Source organism: Siniperca chuatsi, linkage group LG9, assembly GCF_020085105.1.
Source record: "Siniperca chuatsi isolate FFG_IHB_CAS linkage group LG9, ASM2008510v1, whole genome shotgun sequence".
In the NCBI taxonomy this organism is placed as follows: domain Eukaryota; kingdom Metazoa; phylum Chordata; class Actinopteri; order Centrarchiformes; family Sinipercidae; genus Siniperca; species Siniperca chuatsi.
The window spans coordinates 966,742-993,107 of record NC_058050.1 but is presented as its reverse complement, the minus strand read 5'-3'; the positions used below and the strand labels follow the sequence as shown (position 1 = coordinate 993,107).

At 43.8% G+C, this 26,366-nt stretch overlaps 2 protein-coding genes across 6 annotated transcripts in view; one reads left to right on the top strand and one right to left on the bottom strand.

Moving 5' to 3' along the window:
• The window catches only part of slc4a7 (solute carrier family 4 member 7), a 54,212-nt gene extending 29,032 nt beyond the window's left edge, over positions 1-25,180 (top strand). For 3 of the 4 annotated variants that reach the window (XM_044206848.1, XM_044206849.1, XM_044206847.1), the window contains 17 exons: positions 2,245-2,332; positions 3,210-3,356; positions 3,497-3,600; positions 4,564-4,738; positions 4,845-4,978; positions 15,149-15,394; positions 16,178-16,283; positions 17,458-17,619; positions 18,628-18,741; positions 20,357-20,518; positions 20,621-20,872; positions 21,845-21,913; positions 22,003-22,176; positions 22,261-22,392; positions 22,495-22,586; positions 22,687-22,794; positions 24,333-25,180. In XM_044206848.1, the coding sequence (XP_044062783.1) occupies positions 2,245-2,332; positions 3,210-3,356; positions 3,497-3,600; positions 4,564-4,738; positions 4,845-4,978; positions 15,149-15,394; positions 16,178-16,283; positions 17,458-17,619; positions 18,628-18,741; positions 20,357-20,518; positions 20,621-20,872; positions 21,845-21,913; positions 22,003-22,176; positions 22,261-22,392; positions 22,495-22,586; positions 22,687-22,794; positions 24,333-24,414 (2,347 nt within the window). In that variant the 3' untranslated portion in view covers positions 24,415-25,180. Of the gene's footprint in view, positions 1-2,244; positions 2,333-3,209; positions 3,357-3,496; positions 3,601-4,563; positions 4,739-4,844; positions 4,979-15,148; positions 15,395-16,177; positions 16,284-17,457; positions 17,620-18,627; positions 18,742-20,356; positions 20,519-20,620; positions 20,873-21,844; positions 21,914-22,002; positions 22,177-22,260; positions 22,393-22,494; positions 22,587-22,686; positions 22,795-24,332 lie in introns of those variants that run through there. The other variant, XR_006379095.1, reaches the window with a different exon arrangement.
• Positions 7,525-13,413, bottom strand: LOC122881098. Of its 2 annotated transcripts, XM_044206851.1 has the most exons (8): positions 13,200-13,409; positions 12,011-12,061; positions 11,411-11,539; positions 10,531-10,810; positions 10,132-10,214; positions 9,474-9,524; positions 8,414-8,542; positions 7,525-8,098 (listed from the first exon to the last, which is right to left on the bottom strand). In XM_044206851.1, the coding sequence occupies exons 1-8, from the start codon at positions 13,336-13,338 to the stop codon at positions 7,815-7,817; spliced, it is 1,146 nt and encodes a 381-aa protein (XP_044062786.1). In that variant the 5' UTR covers positions 13,339-13,409; the 3' UTR covers positions 7,525-7,814. The 2 variants fall into 2 exon arrangements, with proteins under 2 accessions (XP_044062786.1, XP_044062787.1); XM_044206852.1 differs by lacking the exons at positions 11,411-11,539; positions 12,011-12,061 and having other exon boundaries at positions 13,200-13,413.
• Positions 25,181-26,366: the final 1,186 nt, after the last annotated feature.

The window sequence follows — 26,366 nt, the reverse complement described above, 5'->3', positions numbered from 1 at the left end:
CAAATTTGTACATTTTCTGCTACTTTCTATTTCAACTCCACGACATCTCAGAGGCAAATATTGTATTTTTTACTCCACTACATTTATCTGACAGCTTTAGTTACTTTGCAGGTTCAGATTAATACAAAATATAATCAACAAATAAATTAAGATGTATTATTACTGATTAAGATAAGACTTTATTGATTCCTGGGGGGAAATTCACAAACTTCCCAGCAGAATATCAAGTCATTAAAATGAGCTCCACCTTCACCAGCTGCAACATTAAAGCATTAATAATTATAATCGAACAATATAATATATATTATTCTGAAATGGGCCGTTCTGCATAACGAGTACTTTTACTTTTGGTACTTTAAGTATATTTTGATGCGAATACTTTTGTACTTTAACTTAAGTAAAAATTGGAGTATTTGAATGCAGGACTTTTACTTGTAACAAGAGTATTTCTGCACTGTGGTGTTGGTACTTTTACTGAAGTAGAAGATCTGAGTGCTTCTTCAGCTCTGCTAGTATCACTTAGAAGTCTTAATGTACACGATGAAGAGAATCTAAGCTCAAAGGCCCACTCACACTCACAGTTTGTATCAAATCTGAAAGCAGCTTCTTTAGTTTCAGGTCTTGTTGATGTAACATGCAGTTAATGCTAATGTTGCTCCGTAACTGTTGGACGCGTAAACAGGAAGCTGTTTGCGAACACATTCATCCTGCAGTGGTGGAGTGTAACTAAGTACATTTACAAAGTACTGTACTTGGGATAAAGAGGGAAGCACAAAGCAAATACCACCTAGAATCTTTAAAATAGAAGAAATGTAATGGTAGTGGTAACATTAATATTAATAAATTAGTAATAATAGGAATGCCCGCTATAGGAAAAATGTCAGCATCAGTAACAGAGCCAATAACAACAACTGTAGTAGCAGTTGTCGAGCAGGAACACGGGGGCAGCAGGTGGCCCACAACCACAGATCCAGACTCTGCAGGAACACGGGGGCAGCAGGTGGCCCAAACCACAGATCCAGACTCTGCAGGAACACGGGGGCAGCAGGTGGTCCACAACCACAGATCCAGACTCTGCAGGAACACGGGGCAGCAGGTGGCCCAAACCACAGATCCAGACTCTGCAGGAACACGGGGGGCAGCAGGTGGCCCACAACCACAGATCCAGACTCTGCAGGAACACGGGGGCAGCAGGTGGCCCACAACCACAGATCCAGACTCTGCAGGAACACGGGGGCAGCAGGTGGTCCACAACCACAGATCCAGACTCTGCAGGAACACGGGGGCAGCAGGTGGCCCACAACCACAGATCCAGACTCTGCAGGAACACGGGGGCAGCAGGTGGCCCACAACCACAGATCCAGACTCTGCAGCTCCCGAGGCAGAAATACCTGCTGAAAGTGACAGAAGGAGAGTGAAACGAGAAATGAGAAAGCACAGAACTACGGGAGAGAGAAGATGTCGAGTTAGTAACATGCAGTAATGGGATAAAAATGCACACAGACGGAGAGGGAGAGGAGGAGAGAGGTGCATCATGGGAAGTCTCCCGGCAGTCTAGGCCTATAGCAGCATAACTAAGGGATGGTTCAGGACTCACCTGAGCCAGCCCTAACTATAAGCTTTATCAAAGAGGAAAGTCTTAAGCCTACTCTTAAATGTGGAGATGGTGTCTGCCTCCCAAACCCAAACTGAGACCTGGTTCCACAGGAGAGGAGCTTGATAACTGAAGGCTCTGGCTCCCGGTCTACTTTTGGAGACTCTAGGAACCACAAGTAACCCTGCATCCTGGGAGCGCAGTGTTCTAGTCGGGTAATAAGGTATTATAAGCTCTTTAAAATACGATGGTGCCAGACCATTAAGGGCTTTGTAGGTGAGGAGAAGGATTTTAAATTATATTGTGTATTTTGCAGGGAGCCAGTGCAGAGAAGCTAGTATTGGAGAGATATGATCTCTTTTCCTAGTTCTTGTCAGTACACGTGCCGCAGCATTTTGGATCAACTGGAGAGTCTTAAGGGACTTATTCGGGCAGCCGGATAATATGGACATTGGCTCTGCCAGCTGGTGAAAAACTGTTCATTTACTTCTGGTTCTGCTTCCTTTAGTTAAGTTAATTTGTACTTTGCTCATTTTGGTGACTTTCCTGATTTTAATTTGGTCAGATGTCACGCCGTTAAACTGGACGTTACTGTGGATCGAGCTGTGATTTGTGTGTTTGTGTTGCTGACTGTCGTCTTGTCCGTCCAGGTTTCTCTTCCTGCTGCTCGGTCCGTTTGGAAAAGGTCCGCAGTACCACGAGATTGGACGCTCCATGGCCACTCTGATGACAGACGAGGTGAGACGACAGAAGAATCGGTTAAACCGCGACAGATTCAAGGCCGTTTAGTTTCTTGTTTAAAAAACAAAAAACAAAACAAGTCTCTTGAGAGAAGTCCTCAGATCGGGGGCTGAAGGTTTAATATGACGACGAGCAGGCAAAATGTCACATGACATTCTTCATCCAGTAGTTTCACATCAGATTATTTCAGTGCCTACACACTGACACGCTGGCTGATTAATATGTTGACAGTGGAAGCAGAGGTGTTTGTGTTGAATCTGTCTGCGTGAATGTGGAAGTTATTCACTCTCTAAATTTCGTCTGAAATTAATTATTACACAGGAACTCTGCTGATTTCAGCAGCGTGTGTTTCCAGGTGTTGGGGAGTTCTTCTGCAGGTGTTTATAAAGTAGTATAAAGAGTTGCATTGTGGATAATGTAGGCGCCAGGTTTTGACAAGGAAGAGGAATGTGTTGAATAAAATGACGATATCTCTAAAATCGCTGCAGCAGAACCAGTCTATTGTGAGTCCGACAGTGTTACAGGAGCAACATGATAAATCAGTGGAGGACTCTTTCAATAAAAAGTCATGGCAGGAAACACATGCTGATAATAACAGCTAGTCTTTGTCCTGGCCGGTCCTTTTGTTGGCATGCCGCTCTGAGTTCAAACAGAACATTTAATGGAGATTTATTCAAGTAAAATTGATTTCTTTGTTTACATTATAAGCGTTCTTTTAATGTCATTTCAGTGACTGTTTTCGACATGTAACAGCAAAAACAGGAGACGGATTTCTTAGCAAAAACTGTGCAAAAGTTTTACGTTTAGCTAATATTACTTTACAGGTGAGATGTGGCTTGTTTACTTGTTTACAGACTTCATCTCTCTCTGGTAGATTTTCCACGACGTCGCCTACAAGGCGAAGGACAGGAACGACTTGCTGTCGGGGATCGATGAGTTCCTGGATCAGGTCACTGTCCTTCCTCCGGGGGAATGGGACCCCAGCATCCGCATCGAACCCCCAAAGAGCGTCCCGTCTCAGGTGAGATCCGCCACTGTGGCAACACGGGACTTTAACCTGCCTCCACCTGTCAGACAGCGTTGGTCTCTGAAATAAAACTACAGCGACGTCCTGTCCGGCCTGAGCTCAGCTCTGTGTCTTCGTCCTCTGTCTCTCTGCAGGAGAAGAGGAAGATGGCGTCCGTCCCTAATGGCTCCGCCCACAGCTCTGACACCGTCAAGGAGGCGGAGCATCAGACAGGACCAGAGCTGCAGAGGACAGGGAGGTCAGTCTGCACGCTGTCTCACTGCACAGGACTGTGAAAAGATCACGTCGGTGCATCTACTGGACAATCGAACCTTTTGATAAATGGTTAATCAGTAAAAACTTTCTCTCTGGCTGCGGTTTATCCAGTTTGAGGATTTGCTGCTTTTCTATCTTCGTAAACTGAATCTCTTCGGTCTGTTAGTTCGACAAGCTGTGTTTTTCACTATTTTCTGACATTTTATACTCCATATTTCTATTAACAGTGATATTCCCTGTTTTATTGCTTTGCGTGTCTTTTTTTTAATATGTGCTTCTGTGATTTAACAGTGTAATATAACGTGTGTGACGTTTCTTTACTAACATTAATATTCTCTTTCCTTTTTTATTACTGCTCTGAATGCTTATTAATGATATTGTGTTTTCAGAGTGACTCATCAGGACTACAGATGAAAAACAGCCTCTTGGTTAAAGTTTATTAATCTGCACTGTCGCTGATAAATAAACCAATAAATAAATAAAAATACGCCAATGACTGATCAACAGATTATTAAATTATGAAGATAATCGATAGTTGCAGCCCTACGAAGAACACACTCATTGAAATACACTACAAAATGCTAATTACAGTTTTTAATTTATTAATAGATTTTATATTTTCTAGTTTAGGAAGTGATTTTTAGTCAAACGTTGACTCGAGTCAAAACATTCTTAGTAAAACATCAGGACCCAAGTCATTTTTAGTCAAATCGAAGTGTGACTGTCTGCAGCGTCACTTTAGATGACTTCGTTAGACAGACCTCGTACCTTTTTATCAACTTATCATCAGACATTTCCTAAATATGTTTGTAGGAAATCTCTTTTCTGGGTAAGAAATCAGACTGAGACCAGTTCTTAAGGTTTCTGCATCGCAGATATTCTGAAATGTGAGAATAATTTCAACATGACATCATTCGTGAGCGAATCGAATCCGTCTGTCTGTCAGGATCTTTGGTGGTTTGGTGAACGACGTTCGGAGGAAAGTTCCCTTCCTGTGGAGTGACATCCGAGACGCCTTCAGCCTGCAGTGTTTGGCGTCTGTCCTCTTCCTCTACTGCGCCTGCATGTCGCCTGTCATCACGTTCGGAGGTCTGCTGGGAGAAGCCACCAAAGGAAACATAGTAAGGATGCGAAGCTCTGTGGGACGAGCTGAACACGATTCCTCTCCGTCCCACGTTAGTGAATCCTCGTTCTGTCTTCCCCCCTCTCTCTCTCTCTCTCTGGCAGAGCGCCATAGAGTCTCTGTTCGGGGCGTCTCTGACGGGCGTGGCCTACTCTCTGTTCGCCGGTCAGCCTCTCACCATCCTGGGCAGCACCGGTCCAGTTCTGGTCTTCGAGAAGATCCTCTTCAAGTTCTGCAGGTGAGTCAGGCTCCTCCTCCTGCGGCAGCACCTGAGTTTGATAAACCTGCACACGGCAGCGTTTCCAAAAGGCAGAATCGCCTCACGAGCCCTCAGATTTATCTGTTTTACTTTCACTGCTGATACTGAAGCTGATAAAACTTGTGTACTTTCACTTCAGTCGGATTTTGAATGCAGGACTTCTACTTGTAATGGATGTTTTTAGATTGTTGTGTTGGTACTTTTACTTAAGTGAAGGATCTGAATACTTAGTAGCTGCTTTATTAAACACAGTAAATTAGTCGGAGTTGTTTATGAGCTCTGGCCCGGCTTTAGATGGCCTCTGCGTGGAGCTCCGACGCCCCCTGCAGGTGACGCCGGTGGGAATTAAAACTGGAGCCTCGGTGATGTCATTAATGACCCAGATAATGAGATGAGGTGTGTTTTTTAAAAATGTAGTTAAGTAAGAGCTCAAACCAACCAGTGAGGCTTCGTTATCCTTCTTGCAGCCAAAGAGGTCGCAGATTATCGTGATTTGTGGGAATTTGGATTAGAGATGTGATTGGCTTTGGAGGGATTGTGCGTTTGTTTTCATGAGCTTTTAGAGGAGTTTTCTTATGTTTTATTGTTTTGTCTGAGGATTAAAAAGGCTTTTTTTTTGTGATTACAAAAGCGTTTTGTAACACTTATATAAAGTGTATATATTTTTTTAACGTGCTCCATTTCCCACCAGATTATATCATACTGCCTTTTTATAACATTTATTTCCAGGAAAATACGTCAGAGACACTGTCAGCGTCGGCAGTTATTGTCTCCCATAATGTGGTGAGACGAGCAGCATCGAAAGATCAGAATAATTATAATCAATGACGATGTTTTAACTGTTGGAGTCGACCAACACGAAATTAATCGCCAACTAAGTCAAAGGTTCCCGTGTTCCAGCTTCTCAGATGTGAGGATTTGCAGCTTTTCTTCGTCCTTTATGATAGTAAACTGAATATTTTTGGAGTTTTAGACTTAGCTGGACAAAATAAGACATTTTTAAAGACATCATCTCGGGCTTTAGGAAATTGTAACGCGCATTTTTCACTATTTTCTGTCATTTTATAGACCAAAATGATAGGCAGACTTTTATATAATGAAAATAATCTGTAGTTGCAGTCCTAGTCTCATTTGCTGAACGTACTTGATGCTTTTTATTTTATTTCAGCAGCAGAATCAGCTTCAGGTTTTAGATCCGCCAACATGACAAAGACAAATGAAGTGAATGTTTTGTTGATTCCAGACAGGAAAAGGTGAAACTGAATAAATTCTGACTTTCACAGAAAATGTAAGTCAAGAAAAGAAAACGTTTGTTTAAAATAAATCCAATATTGACCGTCAGATATCAGCCTGACATTGGAAATGTCTCTCTGCTCGCTTTAGAAATCCTGTTTGCGTTTCCACATCTTTGTTTTCTGATATAATCTGAGTCTGACGGCTGAATGAACAGTTCGGAGCTGTTCGTTGCCTCATTTGTGTTTTTCAGTTTTGAAACAGGATTTAACCCTCTGATACTTGGATCTTACGTTGTACTGTCACATTTGAGGGTTTTATTTTTATCACCACAGTGCTGAGAGTTGACTCCACACACGTGTGAATTCATGCCTGGGTTCGTCGGCCATCGTGCTGTTTGATACACAGGTGTATCAGCGTGAATGTGTGTCACATTTATGTTCTGAAACTTTGTAGGAATATTGGTGTGGCACTGTCAGCTCAGATTCTTCTCATTATAAACTCATGCTGTTTGTCTCAATATTATTTAAACTTAAAAAAAAATATTTCTAAACTCTAGTGGTGGAAAGTAACAAAGTACTGTACTCAAGTACACTTTTGTGGTACTTATGCTTATAATTTCCATTTTCTGCTACTTCATACTTCTACTCTACTACATCTCAGAGGGAAATAACGTACTTATTACTCCACTACATCTATTTTAAGAGCTATACTAATTACTTTTCAGAGAAGATTTATAGAAGATTATTATTATTATTATTATTATTATTATTATTATTATAGAAGATTTTATAAGAAGCTTATAAAATGCATTGTTCCAATATTAAACCACTGGTTCCCAAACTTTTTGTCTTTTACAAAAAGTCTGCTTGGGGGCCCTTGTCACATGTTTCAGTGTCTCTGGGTTGTTTTCAGTTTCACCAAAGAGACATTTCTCCTCTCAACTTCTCACATGGTTTCATTCCAATAACTGTTCAAATGATCAATATTTCACTAAAAATAAACAAAGATTAGAGAAAAGGCCAAAAACTGGAAGTGGAAATGGAAAACTGATTTGTGTATCAGGACTTATTCTTTCCTCTCCCATTAATCATCTCACGACCCTTCAGATTTATCTGGTGACCCTTTGGAGGGGCCCGACCCCTAGGTTGGGAACCACTGAACTAAACTAGCTAACTGTATACAAAGCAGCTAAAACTAGCTAACTACAAACTATGTAGAATTTGATTTAATGGTGAAGTCCATAAAAAAAGAGCTTTGGGTTTAAAATAATTCAAAGAGCTGGAACAATCTGGTTTCTTTTTTTTTAATTTGAGCTTTAAAACAGTTAGGGGAAGTTTAACCAGTCAAACTTTATTAAACGGGAAATGTAGATGTTGAGGTCTCACTGGCCAGTTCAGTCAGCAGTGATGTAACGTGTACGTGATTTTACAGCCTCCTCTCGGATCCGCCGTCGTGCTGAGGTCAGTTTAAAGCACCAGTGTCCTTCAGTCCAAAGACCAGTTTGTGGTTCAGCTTGGACAGATGAGCGTAGCCGGAGCAGTCGGTGTTGATTTGCAGTGAGAACGCGTCGCGTTGGCCCTCACATGGGGAACAGCAGGAAGCCGCTGAAAGTGCTGTGGTGGTTGCTGTTGTCCCAGATCTGAGTGTCCTGCCACAGCTGCAGGGAGAGCGTGTCGCCCGCCTCCAGCAGCAGGGCGCCGCCGTTGGACGCCGTGTCGCTGCCCTGGCCGGACGGCTGCTCGTGGACGATCAGCTGGATCTCGACGCCGTTTTTGTAAAGAACGGCGCTCATGGGGGAGTCGGTGGGGGCGTTGGCTGTGAAGCGGACGTAGTAGACTCCACGAACAGGTGCTGTGAACACACCTGGAGGAGGAAGGGTTAATAAACAGTGACGTATGGCAGGCGAGAAGGGACAGAATAACTGAAGCACAAGAAAAACATGATGTCAGTTTTATTCACTGTTGGGTTTTTCCAGATTATATAATCCAACTGTAAACGCAACGTCTGACCTACTTTCAGCTTAAACTTCTTCTGGCTAACATTTTAGCAAACATTTGCGCCTCCAGCAGTTACAGAGCAACACGATCGATCATTTGGAGTCATGTTTGTGTCCGATATTTCCTCTCTTACCGCTGCTGGCTGCAGGTACCTGCCGGCAGGTGTGTTGCGCTCACTGACCTGTCTCAGGGTTGTACGCCTGTCCGATGTTGGTCAGCACGTCTCGGTAGAGGAGTGTTTCGCTTCCTGTCGTCGCCTTCTGGAGCCCGTTACCTCCGAGAGAAACTGAAAACGCCACCTTCGGCACGTCTGAAGGAGAACAAAAACCGTCGACAACTGAAAACAGTCTTTTTAAGATTTTAAATGTTTTTGAAATCTTTGTAACGTCTGGTCTGTTTTTAAAGTAACAATATACTACATACACCTTTTGCTCTGAGTAGAAAGTTAAATGTTATCTCTGTATGTACAACAAAAGCTGAAACAGTGACAGTCGGTCACATTTCAAAGCCTTTAACAGCTTTTTAATAGAAGCAAAAAAACTGAACTGAGGCCCAGTTTAACCCAACAGAACAAATACTGACAAAGAGCAGCGGCGTCCTGCCAGGCAGTCGCTCTAACACACGTCACTGTGAGCAGTTTTTAATTTCCACACAAGAAATAATCCCAACAAAAGCTGTCAGTTTTGTGGATTATCCAAAGCAACGGGGACGCTGTTTCTGGAAGAGATGTTGCTGCTGTTGAATTTCTTTTGCTGCGAGCAGCGCAAATGAAATTACGTTCACCTCTGCTGCATTGGGCTGGAGGCAGAAATCCCAAAATCTGGACAAATAAAACCCGAAGTATCTGCACGAAGAGAGAGAAGCTTTGTTTTTGTGTTTCTGGGTCCCTTTTATTTATATCTATCCATCCATCTATGTATCTAGACAAAACCTCGAGGAATTAGATTGACTAGACTGAATCAGGACTGAGTTGACTGGGTCAGATTTATGATTATTATTGTAAGAACGGATAATATCCACAAGAGGGCGCTCCTCCTCCACCGTTAACGGTGCCAGAAGAGGAAGAGAAGCCCTTGTTTGGTGCCTCAGTGCGGCCCCCTCTGCCCAACATGCACTGATTGCTGCTATTAAAACCCATCGGCGTGATATCGCGCCAGCTGGGGGAGGAAGCGGCGGCGTGTGTTCAGAGAGGACCGCAGTTAATGCTGCTGCTGCTGCTGATGTTTGGGGGAGCGACTGACCTCTCATCGCCTTCAGCTCCCTCTCTGTGGACTCCAGTCTCTCTCGGACGCCTGCAAACACACACACACACACACATATTATTTTATTTTTATTTTTCGTCCTGGAAAATAATCCCAGAAGTCGCAGCAACAGTTAGTAATCCAGTCAGACCGGACCAAAGAGTTTTTTGACATTTTATTTAATCCTTTATTTTATTTATATCTTTATTTATATCACTAATGAGACGTTTTAGATGCTTTTTAGAAGATATCTGCACACAAAACTCTGAGGAAAAGGCAGTTAGTACAGTTATCAAATCTGTTCAGAAGCAGTCGTTAATTTCACTCAACCGTTTAACAGAAACGCTGACCTCGACCGCAACAAGTTCAGGAAAACACAACCGCACTGTTACCGAATCTGAGGCCAAAATCTGGTTTTATATGTCGTTGTTGTTACACAATATGTTCCGGGGCAGAAATATACAAAGGAAAATGAGGAGGTGACAAACACTGAAGTGTGTGAAATACGGGATGCATCGTGCACAAAACGCACTGACAAACCAGAGTGTTTAACATTTAAAATATTCAGTATGTAAATAAATAAATAAATAAATAAATAACTAAAGGAGGGCTCTATAACCGTGAAGGTGAAATAAGTAGTGAGGATCAAAAGTCTTACCCAGGTTTTCTGTCTGAAGCTGCGTCACTGAAGCCTGAAGAGTCTTCAGCTCGGCTTCAAACTGTGTCGGAGGCTCGTCCACCCTGTGACACAAAGACACAAATGTCCGTCTTTAGCAGTCGGTGCGTGTCGTGACATGCGATGAATGCTGCTGCTTTGATGTTTCTGGCTGCTTGCTTTTTTTATCAGTCCTCTTTTCTGCGAAGCTCTGTCTAACTGTGTTTTGAAACGTGCTGTACAGATAAGGTTGTCACTGTTATTAGCAGCAGCGGAGGTGGAGGTGGAGGTGGTGGTGGTAATGATGGTAGCAGCAGTAACATCAATTCGTTTGCAATTCATATGATTTTAAAAGACAGCTGCCAGCCAATCGGTGCAGTCTGAACACGTGTCGGCCCTCACATGGGGAACAGCAGGAAGCCGCTGAAGGTGCTGTGGTGGTTGCTGTTGTCCCAGATCTGAGTGTCCTGCCACAGCTGCAGGGAGAGCGTGTCGCCCGCCTCCAGCAGCAGGGCGCCGCCGTTGGACGCCGTGTCGCTGCCCTGGCCGGACGGCTGCTCGTGGACGATCAGCTGGATCTCGACGCCGTTTTTGTAAAGAACGGCGCTCATGGGGGAGTCGGTGGGGGCGTTGGCTGTGAAGCGGACGTAGTAGACTCCACGAACAGGTGCTGTGAACACACCTGGAGGGAAAATGAAGAGTAACGAGGAAGATTTAGACGAACTGAAGGTGAAAACAAGGTCACATTGTCCTGAAATGGAAAAACAATGGACTCATCTCTTTCTTATTGAACTGCCACAACATTAAGTGTGTTTCCATCTACCTGTTTCTGTTGGCACTTTCAGTTTGACCTGAGTGGAAACCAGGTCGAAAATACGTCTAAATGTTTGTAAAAACAGCTTCCTGTCCGAGGCGTGGAAGCTGTGTGTGAGAGAATAACTGCTGACGTCATGACGAGCTGAGAGCATCAGCTGTGTGTGGAGCGATGAGGAGGCTGGAGCCTTCCTCACATGAACACATGAAGCCGACAGAAACGTCACGTTTCCATCGTCTGAGCTTTTAATGACGTCGTCTCGCCGCGTCCTCTTCTTCTGCGGCGCTTTAACGGCAGCGGCTGGAGGATCAGCTCCACCAGCTGTTCACCTCCATCAGCCAATCAGCTCGCGTTCTCGCAGCAGCGGGCGGAGACGAGCATTCATTTGCATTTTCTTTTGCCAAATTTCTGGAAATTCATAAAAAATTTGAGCTACATCTGGATGGAAACTTGACTACTGTATCGCACCTGTCTCAGCGTTGTAAGCCCCACCCACGTTGGTCAGGACGTCCCTGTAGACGAGGTCTTTGTTGCCGGACGTCGTCTTCGAGAGGCCGTTTCCTCCAAGCGAGGCAGCGAACGCAACTTTAGGCGTTTCTGTACAAAAGACATTCCTGTTTAAAATATCTGGGGTTCAGAAATGTCACAATCAAGTTCTGTCCTTTTTAACATAATGTGTTTGAGATGCTAACTCTTGATTTAAAGTCCCCCTGTTTATCATTTATAAGCATATTACAAACATTTAATAAATGGTTTATAATGTAGTTGTCAGCAGATATAAGGACATTAAGTGTTTATTAATGTTCAGTATTTGTCAACAATTCTACTTTCCCCAATGTAGACATGTTTTAAACTATTACAACAGTGTTTTACGATGTTGTCATGCTTTATCTCTGCTGACGTGTTATACTTGTTCACAAATAAATAACTAAACACTATATATATATATATATATATCTCTCATATCTGCTTACAGCTACATTATAGTGTTATAAACCGTTATTCAACGTTTCTACGCTGCTTATAAATGCTGGGATTAAAGTGTTAGCTACCTTTGAGACTTCTCACCTTTGACCCTCTTCAGCTCCCTCTCGGCCGCCTCCAGGCGCCCACTCATCGCTGCGAACAGTTACAGACGAGAAACGTTAAAAATTAACTTGAACAAACAGAACTCCGTTCAGCGGTCAGTGCACCTCTGCGGGTCACACGGGGAGAATCCAGCTGAGGAGCTGCAGTGGAGCCCGACGGACACGGAGTTATTCCAGACTCCTGCAGAGGAAGTCGTTTACGTTTACGTGACTGACCGCTCTGTCTGTCCGAGCCTTCGATGGACATGAAACTCTTTTGGTTGAATCATCAATCAGTCAAACTTTATTTCTACAGCACTTTCCAACAACCGAAGCTGAACCAAAGTGCTGTACAACATTAAAAACAAGATAAAAAAAAATAATAATGACAATAACAAATAATAATAACAGTACAAACAGGTCAGCAGAGCACGTTACGACATTAAGATAAAGAGAAGTGTTAAAGCTCTTCTAAATAAGTTTGGCTTTGAACAAAGGCAGCTCAGTGATGAACGTACGTCAGCGGGCAGAGAGTTCAGAGTTTCGGACCCACTGTTTGCCCCGGGACCGGGGGACCTGCAGCAGATCGTAGAGCTCTGCCGGGTCGCTGAGGGCTCAGGATCTCACACAGATAGGAAGGTGCGAGGCCGCTGACCGCATTAAAATGAACTCTGAACTGGACGGGGAGCCAGTGCAGCGAGTGCGGCACGGGCGCGATGTGCTCGTGTCTCCGACTGTTAGAGAGCAGGCGGGCCGCAGCGTTCTGCACAAGCTGCAAACGGCGAAGACCGGCTCGGTTAACTCCCACACAGAGCGCATTACAGGAGTCTCTGCGGGAACTAACAAAGCGTGGAGAGCTTCCTCCGGGTCACAGCGGCTCATCAGTACAAAAGACGAACAGCTGCGATAGAAAACATCTGGTTCTTAAAAAGTCAAAGCTACAAAACTGCGGACGTACAAGTTAACTACGAACTCCCAGGGTGCATTTTGGCAATAAACATCCAGTCGCTGAGCTTAAAACTCTGCAACATGCATCGCTGACTGTTTTTTAGATATTGAATGTTAGCGTAATATCGATTGTCAGCGGCTTCGGTGTTACTCTTTTAAGAAAGTATCCTGTCAACTTGAGACGAATCCTTTCTGTTTGTTCTCGTTCGAATCGTAGAATGAATATTCAGAAGTCGCCCCACCTCGTCTCTCGGCCTGCAGCTCCTCCAGGGCGGCCTGAACCGTCTTCAACTCGGCCCGGCTGTCCACAGGCAGAGCCGAGCCGAGCCGGGCCAGGCAGGTCAGGCTTAACAGCAGCAGGACGGGGAGACACCGAGACATGATGGGACAGGATGAGGAGGACCGAGAGGCCGCTGCTTCTTATAGAGACCCTCTCTGTGTCCTCGGCCGACGTGTTGAACTGTTTGTCCTGAGTCAGTGTTGACTGAGATCACTGATAACGCTGATGACTGATTAGTCAGGCTGAACCCAGGTCAGCAGGGAGACTCTGTCCTGCAGAGCTGCATCAAAACACCACTTCAGTATTCAGAAACAGGACCTAGACTGAGACTCGGGTCTCGTCACTGTCTGCAGTCCACTGGTCTTTGGTGGAACAGATTTTACTCCATTAGAGGAAGTTAAATAAAACTGGGTGGTGACACGCAGCTAAGCTACGATAACTCTTCAGCTCTCCGTCCCCCAAAGGTCAGCACTGTTAAGACGGCCTGCTATTGGTCGACAGCGCAGGTCAAAGTTGAGCTCTGCGTGAAACATCCGCGCAGGTTAATTTCTCCTCCTCGAGTGGATCCTCGGGTCGCACCGATTCCGTTCGAATGAACTGATTTCGCCAGAAAATGTCAGTTTCAAACCGTGGTGTGTCCGGGCCTTCGCTCTCCGATAGAGTCCAGCTTCTCGTAAACTGCAGTGGGGAGAATTGCAGTTCAGTTTATTGCCGCAGGAAGAAGAAGGCACATTGCCACAGTAGCCATATGACTCTGACCTTTGACCTCTTGACTGTATTAGATATAAAGTGTCATCACACTGTAAAGCACTTACCTAAACAATAAATGCTGAGCGAAACCAGAGTCATGTGAACCACAGGCCGCCCACCACAAGTGTGTTCTGATTTGGTTACTGATTGGTGGAGTATTGATCGGGTCAGTGTTCAGTTACTGATCACGCTGCTCAGTCCAGATGTCTGATCTGTGGCCTGCAGGTGACGAACAGGCCGACAGGCTGAACCAAATACTGAGTGACCTTCTGTGAGAATACATCTCGCAGCCTTTCAGTCATCTTCTCCTTGAGGTCAACGTTTAGTTTAATGTTTAGTCGCTTAACTACAAATCCTGCAAACTTCATATTCCTCTTGCTCATTTTCCAACTCATCCGTTAGTTTTTTAGATCGACTTCCCTCCCTCCACGCTCCCTTTCATTTCTCTGAAAATCTGATGTTTAGTCACGGATATGTTTCTGTCAGTTATGTTATCATTGATGGGTCATGTAGTTGTGAGCAGGGGCTGTTCACAGCGACGCCACGCAAAACCAAGTACGGTAAAAAATAATAAATAAAAATAAAACGCCTCCTTGGTGGTGCATTTAAGTTCCACAGTCCAACATCTGAGAGTCACCTGCTGAAAAGCCTTAAATTCACGCACAGATTCAGGGTGTTTTTTTGCAACGTCGTGCGAGTTTGTTCGTGCATTAAAAATGTTGTAGTTCAGCAGCTGACTTTTAAATGTCAGGTGTCAAAGTTGACTTCATAGTTCCGGGTATCAAACCGTTTTATACTTGGTTGCTTCAGATCAGATAGTTCCTGATTTAAAGTTCTTGTACGACTGTTTGTGTTCAGACAGCATTTAACATTTGAGAGAAAAGGAGTTTTGTAGAAAAACATGTTCAGAGATAAAGTATCGAAAGCTTGAAACGATACCGAGCCCTGGTCCTTGAACGCCTCCACAGGGACAGTTGTCTGTATTAAAACCGTTTCCTGCTCGCAGCTGTATTACCACGTGAAGGTGGCGCTACTTTTACAAACGCAGCGAGTTGATTTTGTGTCAGGTTGTGTTAAAACATTTTAAAACCAGTGGTCCTTTCAGAATACTGATGTGACCCCTCTTGTCTTGCCTCATTGTCCCGTCCTGTCTCTCCTCAGTGACTACGGTCTGTCCTACCTGTCCCTGCGGACCAGCATCGGACTCTGGACGGCCTTCCTCTGCCTGCTGCTGGTCGCCACCGACGCCAGCTCTCTGGTCTGCTACATTACCCGCTTCACCGAGGAGGCCTTCGCCTCCCTCATCTGCATCATCTTCATCTATGAGGCTCTGGAGAAGCTGGTCCACCTCGGGGAGGTCTACCCCATCAACATGCACAACCAGCTGGACAACCTCACCTTCTACACGTAAGGCAGCATGCTGGGACTAACAGCAGTCCCGCCATCCTCGGTGTAGGTTCTGATGTATAGCTCAGTGTCCTGCTGTCGCCACAACAACAGATGTCTTGCACGTGATCGGGCCGCATTGTGCTTTAATATATTCCCCACAGTCTTTGATTCACTCTGTGGCACAGAGCGACGATGCAAAGGTTTCATCCGTCTTTCATCCTCTTTCGTTCCTCCATAGGTGCGACGTAACCGCTCGAGTGAAGCTTTACTTGACGAGGCCGTCTTTGGCCGAGCATATTAACCAAACAACGTCCGTGGGTTTCGTTTTATAGTTCGGACAACTCGTGAAATTAACATTGTCAGCTACAGCTGAGTAAATGTGCCGGCTGCAGTTGTGTTTAAAGCTGGTTGAGACCAAACGCAGCGTGTTAACATGTTTAAAGTTGCTCTTTCATCTTGTGATTTTGATAGAAAGTAATGAATCGTTCAGATCTATCCGCCAGTTAAGGACACGCAGGCCAATAATCCTGCTTGTGCTGCTGACCGGCGGTTGCCACGTGCTTTGCCTTTACACTGCTTCATGTCCACTGTAGTGCAACGCTACGTCACAGCTGTGTGGTCACAGTCGCAACACCCACCTGTGACGATGGTTGTGGCAAAAAGTGCAACAGACAAAAACCTCGCTATTCTATTAGCAATTGTAAAGGTCATTAAAATCTAAAGCGTTCAATGAATCAAATCAGCGAATCGATCGATCAGAAATGTAACGTGTTCCTGACTCACCTCTCTGCTCTGTTGCAGGTGTCAGTGTTCTCCGCCTGCCAACGCCTCAGCCGAAGTCCTACAGGTGTGGAGCGACAGAAACGTGACCTCAGAAAACGTCCAGTGGGATCAGCTGAGTGCGAAGGTCTGACGTGAAGCTGCTGGAAGCTTTTTACTCTTCATCAAACACACACACACACAAACAGCGTGTGTGTGTTTTATTACTCTTCATCAAGCTCGCGCTGCAACGATTAGTCAATTAGTCGGCCGAAAGAAAATTCATTGGCAACTATTTTGATAATCGATTAATCGTTTCGGTCATTTTTCAAGCAAAGATGTCAAACATTTGCTGCTTTTCTTTGTCGTTTCTGATAGCAAATGAAGCGTCTTCGGTTGGACAAAAGAAGCAATTTGAAGCAATTTTTTGACGTTTCACAGACTAATCGATTACTTGTGAAAAGAGTCGGCAGATTAATCGACAGTGAAAATCAATGAAATGTTAGCTGCAGCCGTAAAACACACACAAACAGCATGTGTGTGTTCTTGTAGAAGCTTGGCTCATGTGACACACGGGCAGGGACATCTGAGAAAACTGAAAACACAGCTTTAAAATGACTTCTGGCGTTCCCTTCGACTGTTCATTGTCAGTGATGTATCTTTAGTTTTTATCACTTGATGTTTGATTTTATGTTTTGTCTTGACGAGGGCGAAATAGCAGCAAATGCAAGAAAAACTTTCTTGCCAAAGTAATGTTCGTGGGAGCAGACTGCGTGCTGTTGTTTGTTGGTTTATAAGTATAATAATATCTGGCTGAAGTCTGTCAGGCTCACGGGGCACTTTGGAGAAAAGGTTGAAGATTTACAGGGATGTTAAACAGTTTGTACTAAATGAAAGGACATTTAAGTTACATTTCCACAGGACAAAACTACAAGCAGAAGTTGGCAGATAGTTTGGCAATTGTCATTAAAACATGGCGGTGTTTGTTTGGCGACGCTGTGACGTCAGAGAGGGTTTGAACAAAGAGAGCAAACAGCCGCCACTGACTGCGACAGTCGGACACAAACGAGCCTTGATTTACGCTTTAATTTCTCGTTCGTTAAACAATCTTTTTTGAACGTCTCGCCTCAGACTGACCTGCGAAGAAGCTCCGTGAATCTGCTGAGAGCTGAACTTGTTGTGTAAAAACTGTACGGACTCCTCCGAGAGAAGTTGGAGGTTTTCTCATTCGCTTCAATACAGTCGGATCACAGCGGCGTCTAGTGGGCGTCGGAGGAACTGCGGCTCAGCACGCTCAGTCATCTCCCTCTTTCTGTCTCCAGGACTGTGTGGAATTACACGGCGAGTTCGTCGGCTCGGCCTGCGGCCCCCACGGCCCCTACGTCCCCGACGTCCTCTTCTGGTCCGTCATCCTCTTCTTCACCACCTTCTTCCTCTCCTCCTTCCTCAAGCAGTTCAAGACCAAGAGATACTTCCCCACCAAGGTCCGTATCTGTCCGTCCTCCACACACACTGAGCGCTATGACAAATACTGAGGATGATGAGATTTAAAATAACACTCCGCGGTCTCAGCAGGTCACTGCGACATCGACTTGTTGTTGAATTTTGTCAAAACTTTTCACCCTGAACTTCTCTAATATCCCTTTTCTAAACAACCTCATGAACACTTCGCAGATCGTGTTGTTCAGATGCTTGACTGAATTGTTCCTGCGTAACAGTTGTATCTTAAAATGTTCAAACTCCAGCTTCATGTTCTCATGGTTGAACAGTCTCGTATACAAAACGTTACGATGTGCACGTAAGATAAACATTGTATAAACTTTATCAAATGTTTCATACATTTTAAAATGAAGTTAAGATGTTGAAACTAACCTTTTGGCATACGTAATAGATAATACAAACATTCACACAAGACAACAACCTGAAATTTTTATTTTTAAGTATTTTAATTATTTTTTTTATTTTTTATTTTACCGAGATTAGGGGAATTATATTCTCCATTAAACTACATGTGACGTTTAATATGTGTCGCCATTTATTCAGTTCTGCTAAAACTTGCATCTGATTGATGAAGAAAATGATTTAACGTTGTTTACAACAGTGTCACAGACGTATTCTGTATCAGCTTGTTAAACTTTTATTGGGCTAAATATTCAAACTCAAGCCTCAAAATATGCGTTTCCCTAAAATTCAACAGAACGTATTTGGTCTCTTTGGGATCATCACTACAAGCATTAAAGTAATGCAGGTTTGAACAATGAGTTTGTCAAAAGGGGGAAACACTGGTGGGTCCAACAGTCATTAAAGCTCAAGTGAAACGACTTTGAGATCATCATTTTCTTCTGTAATTAGAATTTAAGAACCGGACTTAATGTCAGGAACGATCGTAGGAGCTCAAAAAATACACTGACACCCAAATCTTGGGTTTGAAATGATCGCACTTTATTGGGTAAAGAAAATATGAGAAGAGGGAAAATGCTTTGTGTCTGCAGGTTCGATCGACCATCAGCGACTTTGCCGTCTTTCTGACCATCATGATCATGGTGTTGGTGGATTATCTGGTCGGAGTTCCTTCGCCCAAACTCAACGTACCCGACCGCTTTGAGGTAACACCTGTGTGTTCCTGTCTGTAATCTGTAAAGTGGTATACCGTATATCGATTCTAATCTCATTTGTGTCAGGATAAACATTAAAGGGACTGATGATGTCAAATATCAAAATCTAATTATGCTGTAACTGTTCTTTAATACAATTCTAGGTTTATAATAGATTTTGTTTCCTGATGTTAAAGTTAGTTTTGTCGAATGAGGAGCCTCCTCAGCAGCTGTTTGCTCAGTGTGGTAACGGGTCAGAGGTCAGAGGACGCTGCTTATCAGCTGCTTTCTTTGGGTTTTAGGCTCCAATGGTATATTACATAACACTGTGTACAGGTGTTTTTTTAGGTCAGTTTCTTCTGTTACTGCAGGGTTCAAAAACGAAGAGCAACGACCTCAAGCTTCAGTACGATCACACACAAAAACGAATGTGTGTGTGTGAGGCCCGAAATACTCACTAGAGCACCAAATGTGGATTAATCCGCTGCTGAAAATAGTCCCCAACAAATGCACCATTTCCTCCTTTTTGATTTATGTTTGTTTAAAAACTACAGTGAGCAGCTGTTTTTAATAAAATTACTGAGCGTGTTTTTAAAAGTGAAACTACATATGTTGCTGTTTTTAAAGATTTATGTCTTCAGCAAGAACCAATCGGCTTGGAGCTGATTCAGAAAGTACTGAGGATAGACTCAAGTGTTGAACAAGTGGAACTTGTCGTCTGCTGGTGGCGCTAAAGTCATTAGAGTTCACCCTCTGGGGAAGATGAATGTCTATAACAAATTTTCCATCAGGCCGACTGAACAACTGACATTACCATCATTTAAGCCACGCTGCTAACATTTCAATAAACAAATCTAAGTGTCTCCTAGAGGCTGCAGTTTTTATTACAGCCACAATATGAAACTGTTGGACACAACAAACAACACACTTGACTACTACCAATAGTGGAGCCAAAGATGTGAGGTTGCATCCAGGACAATAAATCCGTGATATAGCTACAGTGGTGTGCAAAAGTGTTCGCCCCCTTCCTGATTTCTTATTTTTTTGCATGTTGGTCACACTTAAATGTTTCAGATCATCAAACAAATTTAAATATTAGTCAAAGATAACACAAGTAAACACAAAGTGCAGTTTTTAAATGAAGGTTGTTATTATTAAGGGGAAACAAAATCCAAACCTACATGGCCCTGTGTGAAAAAGTGATTGCCCCCTAAACCTAATAACTGGTTGCTCCACCCTTAGCAGCAACAACTGCAACCAAGCGTTTGCGATAACTTGCAGTGAGTCTTTTACAGCGCTGTGGAGGAGTTTCGGCCCACTCATCTTTGCAGAATTGTTGTAATTCAGCCACATTGGAGGGTTTTCGAGCATGAACTGCCTTTTTAAGGTCATGCCACAGCATCTCAACAGGATTCAGGTCAGGACTTTGACTAGGCCGCTCCAAAGTCTGCTGTAATATTGAATCCACTGAATCTGAACTTGCGGTTCAGATTCAGTGGATTCAATATTACAGAAAGCGCAGAAACATCTATCAGCTGGGACGCTAACGGGCTTCCGCGTCAACATTGTAAACGGACAGCGTGTTGATATGAAGTTCTAACGCTGCTGTTTGCCTGCGTCTGTTCAGCCCACATCGAACACTCGAGGGTGGCTGATCTCCCCGCTGGGTCCGAACCCCTGGTGGACGCTGCTGGCCGCTGCTGTCCCTGCTCTGCTCTGCACCATCCTCATCTTCATGGACCAGCAGATCAGCGCCGTCATCGTCAACAGGAAGGAGAACAAACTCAAGGTCAGGACAGCTGACCGTAGGAGGTGAACGCAGACGGGTTTGTCTCTGACAGAGCAGCTCAGTGATAAACGTTCCCTCCCTTTGTGTGTGTTTCGGATGCAGAAAGGCTGTGGGTACCATCTGGACCTTCTGGTGGTGGCGGTGATGCTGGGCGTGTGCTCCATCATGGGCCTGCCGTGGTTCGTGGCGGCGACCGTGCTCTCCATCTCCCATGTCAACAGTCTGAAGCTGGAGTCGGAGTGCGCGGCGCCGGGCGAGCAGCCAAAGTTCCTTGGCATCAGAGAGCAGAGAGTCACTGGCTTCATGATCTTCGTCCTGATGGGCTGCTCCGTCTTCATGACCTCCGCCCTCAAGGTGAACGTCGCCCCTGTGGTCCTCACAGAGATAGATAACACCCCGAGTGCTCATGTTTGTCTGAGGGGCTGGAGGGTTCAACTGCTTTCAGCACTGCTTGACACAAAGTTTTCAGCATTTACACTTTAACTGACAAACTTTTTGAAATGTACACCTCAAGTGATACAAGCTGTTCAGTACTTACACTTCAGAGTACTTACACAGTATTTACACTATAACTGACAATTACTTAAGCATTTACACTTCAACTAACTTTTCAGCACTTACAGTTCAACTGAAACTAACTTTTCAATATGTACAATATGAAAGTGACACAAACTTGTCAGCATTTTCACTTCAATTAACTTTCAGTATTTACACTTCAACTGACACTAACTTAACTAACTAACTAGCATTTACACTTCAACCCCTTTCAGTGCTCACTCTTTCTGCTTACACTTCAGCTGACACTTCTACTCCTTTCAGCACTTTCACTTCAACTGACAACCCATACAGTGTTTATACTTTACCCGCCACTTCAACTTCTTTCAGTGCTTCTACTGTAGTATTCACACTTATAAATAAGTAATAAACTGATTTGACAGCATTTACACTTCAATTGATAGTAACTTTTCAGCACTAACTTTTCAGTGTTTATACTTCAGATGACACTTCTACTCCTTTCAGCACCCCAAGTGACACTCCATACAGTGTTCATACTTAACCTGCCATTTTAACTTCTTTCAGTGCTTCTACTGTAGCATTTACACTTAAACTGATACTAACTTTTCAATATTTACTTTTCAAATGACACTTGCAACTGCACTCAGTGTGCTTACAGTTCAGCTGACACTTCAACTTAATTTGGTGTTTGCGCATTTTCTTCCACTTTAACTCCTTTCATTGCTTTTGTTCCAGCTACTGCATCAGTTCTCTGTAGAAGAGTGCAAAGATGTTTCTATCTAAGTTTAAGTTTTTCCTGCTCTCCTTCAGTTCATCCCGATGCCTGTCCTGTACGGAGTCTTCCTCTACATGGGAGTGTCCTCGCTCAAAGGCATTCAGGTCTGTCTCCGTGTCCGTCTGTCCTGCTACAGCTTCATCAGTCTGTGTTTCGGTGTCTCTGACGTCTCGTCCGTCTGTCCGTCCTGCAGCTGTTCGACCGGATCAAACTGTTCGGCATGCCGGCGAAACACCAGCCGGACCTGATCTACCTGCGCTACGTCCCTCTGTGGAAGGTCCACGTCTTCACTGTGGTGCAGCTGTCCTGCCTCATCGTCCTCTGGATCATCAAGGCCTCGGCCGCCGCTGTTGTCTTCCCCATGATGGTGAGGCAAACGGAGAGACGGCCGAGAGAACGTTTTCTTAATGCTTAAACGCGATAATGCATCTCTTCTTGCTGTCCTCTGCAGGTTCTGGCTCTGGTGTTCATCCGGAAGCTTCTGGATTTCTGCCTCACCAAGAGAGAGCTGAGCTGGCTGGACGACCTGATACCGGAGAGCAAGAAGAAGAAGGAAGATGACAAGAAGAAGAAGGAGAAGGAGGTGAGTCCCTAAACTGAAATCTTAAAAACAACGTGACTCTGCTTCTCGCTGACACTACTGTGTGGGTTTTTTTTTTTTTTTGGTTTTTTTTTGTCTTTCCAGGACGCTCTGCGGATGCTGGAGGAGGTGGAGGACGATCAGCCGTTCGATGGAGGAAATGTCATCAACTTCCCGATCAAAAACCTGAAAGGACGGTGAGTCGAAAACAAGAGAACACAATGATCCCTGTTAACGGACTCTGCAGCAGGTAGTAATGTGTGTGTGTGTGTGTGTGTGTGTGTGTGTGTGGTGCAGCATGGACCCATCAGAGGTGAACATCTCGGATGAAATGGCCAAAAGCGGCATTTGGAAATCAGTTTCCATGAACTCTGACAGCAGCAAGGCTCTGAAACGCAGCAACAGGTAAACCTTACTGGATACTGGGCGACATCACCTGCTGAGGCTCTTTGTGATTGGTTCACTCACTCTGAACTAAAGTGTATTGCACAAGACTGTTGTAACTCCAGCGGGCTCTCTGCGGGGAATCTTACTGATCCAGATCAAGCACACTGCAGGTCGACTGTTAGAGAAATGATAATGACTCGTTGTGTAAGGAGTGTGATTTAGAAAATAAAAGTTTGCACAGATTTCTACATCAGATCTGAGTCACGTGACAGAAAAGCTGCTTAAGTGTTAAGCGCTTAGTAGCATGTTTGGAGGTGTTGGCTGAAATGTTAATAGGTAGCCAGATTGTTGAAGGTGGTTGCTAGGGGGCTATTAGGGTATGAATTGTTTATTAGGTGTTGCTCGGTGGTTGTAATGGTGTTTGGGGTGGTTGGTAATGCCTAACTACTCGGTTGCTAGGTTTTTGAAGGTGGTTGCTAGGGTATTAATGGCTGCTAAGATGTAGGTCAGTAGTTGTTATGGTGTTTTAAGGTGCTTAGTAATGTGTTACTATGTGGTTGCCAGGGGATTGAAACTAGTTGCTTGGAGATTACAAGGTGTTTGCTAGGCAGGCAACCAGATTAATGGTTGCTTAAGTGTTGCTCTGTGGTTATTAATTCGTTTGGGGGTGGCTGGTAAATGCATTTCTACATGTTTGCTAGGGTACTGAAGGGAGTTGCTTGGGCGATACCAAGTGGTTGCTAGTATTGCTGTATTAAAGATGTTGTTGGGTGGTTGTAATGGTGTTTGGTAATGCATTACTACATGTTTTTTTGGAGATAAGTAGATGGTTACTAAGGTTTTGCTTGGTGATATCGTTTCATGTGGTTGGTAATGCGTTAACTACACGGTTGCTAGGGGTTGTCGTGGAAACTGAAATATCAGTTCTTGTCTAGTGCCGATGAGAGTTGGTACTCAAATACCAGGTGACACAATATTCTGATTCTCAGTCGATCTTTATTGCTTGCAAACAAGAGCCATCGTCAGCGTTAAACACATGTGACTCTCCTCAGTTCTTATAGTACTTTGAGACAACACACGTTAACTGTAGCCAACAACAGGATGCACATGATTTCAAGGTGTTATTCAACCTTTCTTTACTTGGTCATGACATCTTCTTAGCTTAAGAGACATTGTTCTTCTCTTGTCCTTCGTACGTCACAACATCTCAAACATCCGCCTCCTACACCTACTGATTATTACAGGAATTTCCCTCACAGGGTTACCAGGTGGTTGCTATGGTATTAATGGTTGGTAATTCATTACTACGTGGTTGCTAGGTTGTTAATGTAGTTCCCAGGGGGTTACGAGGTGGTTGCTAGGGTATTAATAGTCTCTAAGGTGTTGTTCAGTTGATGTTGGGGTGGTTGATAATGTGTTACTATGTGGTTGCTAGTACGTTTTAGGTGGGTGCTAAGAAACTGGAGTGATCAATGTGTGCAGCACTTCTATTTTTGACAGACTGATTATAAATCAATAAGATGTCTCCGCCTCGTTGTTGCCGTTGTGTCTTCCAGCGTGGAGAAGCTGCCGAGCATCCAGATAAACGTGGAGAACGACGACGGTCGGAGAGTCGTGGACGCCGAGACGTCGCTATGATCCACTGCCGCTCTCCACCACCCGGCGGCGCTGTTGGGGGACGAGGAGGGCGAGGCTGCTGATGGGTTACTGTAGCCCTCCGTCTTCTCTCAGCTGAGGTCAAAGGTCGTGGGAGGACCAATCAGGCTTTACCTCGCCGTGCCGTACTTCTCATCCTGCGTTTTCTCGGACGAAGGTGAACGTTTTATTTTCTCATCGTTTTATGGTGAAACACGGAGACTCCGCCACTGGGAGCAAATATGGCCGCCACTTTTGGAAACAGCTTCCTCAGGTTTCTTTGGTTGGTTTTTACTCAGGCGGTCCTCTGCTGCGCTGTGATTGGCTGCTTAAGCGTCGAACCGAAACACAGACTCAGCGGACGCCTAATTTTCCAGACTGATGATCTTAAAAAAAACACCTGAAGTTTTAATTTTATCGTTTTAAATTTTCTGTTTCTGCTTTCATGAAGCAGACGAGGCTCTTCACCTCCGACAGGTCCAACGCAGGAAGGAGTTTTTATTTAATCCATCATGCTGATTTAAACTGTATATGTGTCTGTGAGTGTTTCTATGTATGTGTGTGTATGCGTGGCTGTGTATTTGTGTGTGTGTGTGTGTGTGTGTGAGATCACTGTTGTGCCTCACCTTGTTGCCTGCAGTGGCCGACTGAATGTCACAGCCGCTGTCTTCATAGTTTCTTCTTAAAGTTTCAATAAAATCAGTTTGGCGACGACGATCAGAGTCTGTCAGATGTGACACTTTAATAAAGTTAGTTGAAACAGTGAAAACTTCCTGTCTGAGGACCGATTCACTCGGGAGAAACACTTCTGTACTCCATGTATTTTAATTAAAGCATTAAAGGCGACTATTAGAGTTGCAGTTGGGATTGCTGCAACGCGGCTGGATGTTTTTGTCGAAGAGTGAAAAGTCACCGAGCTTGTTTACGGTCTTCTGTGTGAACGAGGCCTCGAGATATTAAAATGTTTCATTGAATAAAAAAAAAAAAAAAAGTGAAATTAAAAATATGAAATTAAAATTGTCCTCACTTTATTTACCACGTTTCTGTTCTCAGGCCGTTATCAGTAAAGTTAATTTGAATCAACCACATCTTCCTCAGCAGACGGAGTTTACTCAGCTGTCATCACGTGACCTAGTTAGTAAGTGGACCTTGAGCACTGCAGTAAATATATATATCATGCTGTGCAATATAACTTTGGCATGAAGTATGAATGTATTTGCATTTTCCTTAGCAGATCTGCTGACACTCGTCTCCGCGGACATAATACAAAATACAAGAGGAATATTATAGAAGTCATAAAAGCAAACGTTTTTAATTTGCTGTTCTCATTTTATTGCTGAAGCCTAAATATTCACTGTGCAGCGGTAATATATAGGGAAAAAAACAACAAAAATATAATATATACTCATAACACATAAATCCAACAAAAATGCTTCCTGAGCAACACTGACGTTGGAAGCTTTGGACTTTATCGATCGCTTGATAGCATTTGATAAAAGCTCCGGTGCAACGTGTTGAAACTGTGGAAGAAGTATTCAGATCCTTTTACTTAAGTAAAAGTAGTTGTACCTCAAGGTAAAATTACTCCACTACAAGTAAAAGTCCTGCATTTAAAATCTTAGTACAAAAGTATTAGCAGCAAAATGTAGTTAAACTATCAAATTCAGAAGTAGAAGTACACATTAGGCAACAGAATGACTCGTCATTGTGATATATAGTAATTGATTATGACGTATACTGTGGAATAGTTGAATCCATAACAATTACTCTATAATTAATACAAAATGCATCATATTTTTTCAATATTTTTGCAAATATTTTGTGTGTGAAACTTTGATCTTCAAAGTAAGTCTTAACGCAGTAGTCAGATAAATGTAGTCAAGTAAAAAGTACAATATTCGCCTCTAAATTGTAGTAGAACTACAAATTAGCTGAAAATGGAAATACTCAAGTAC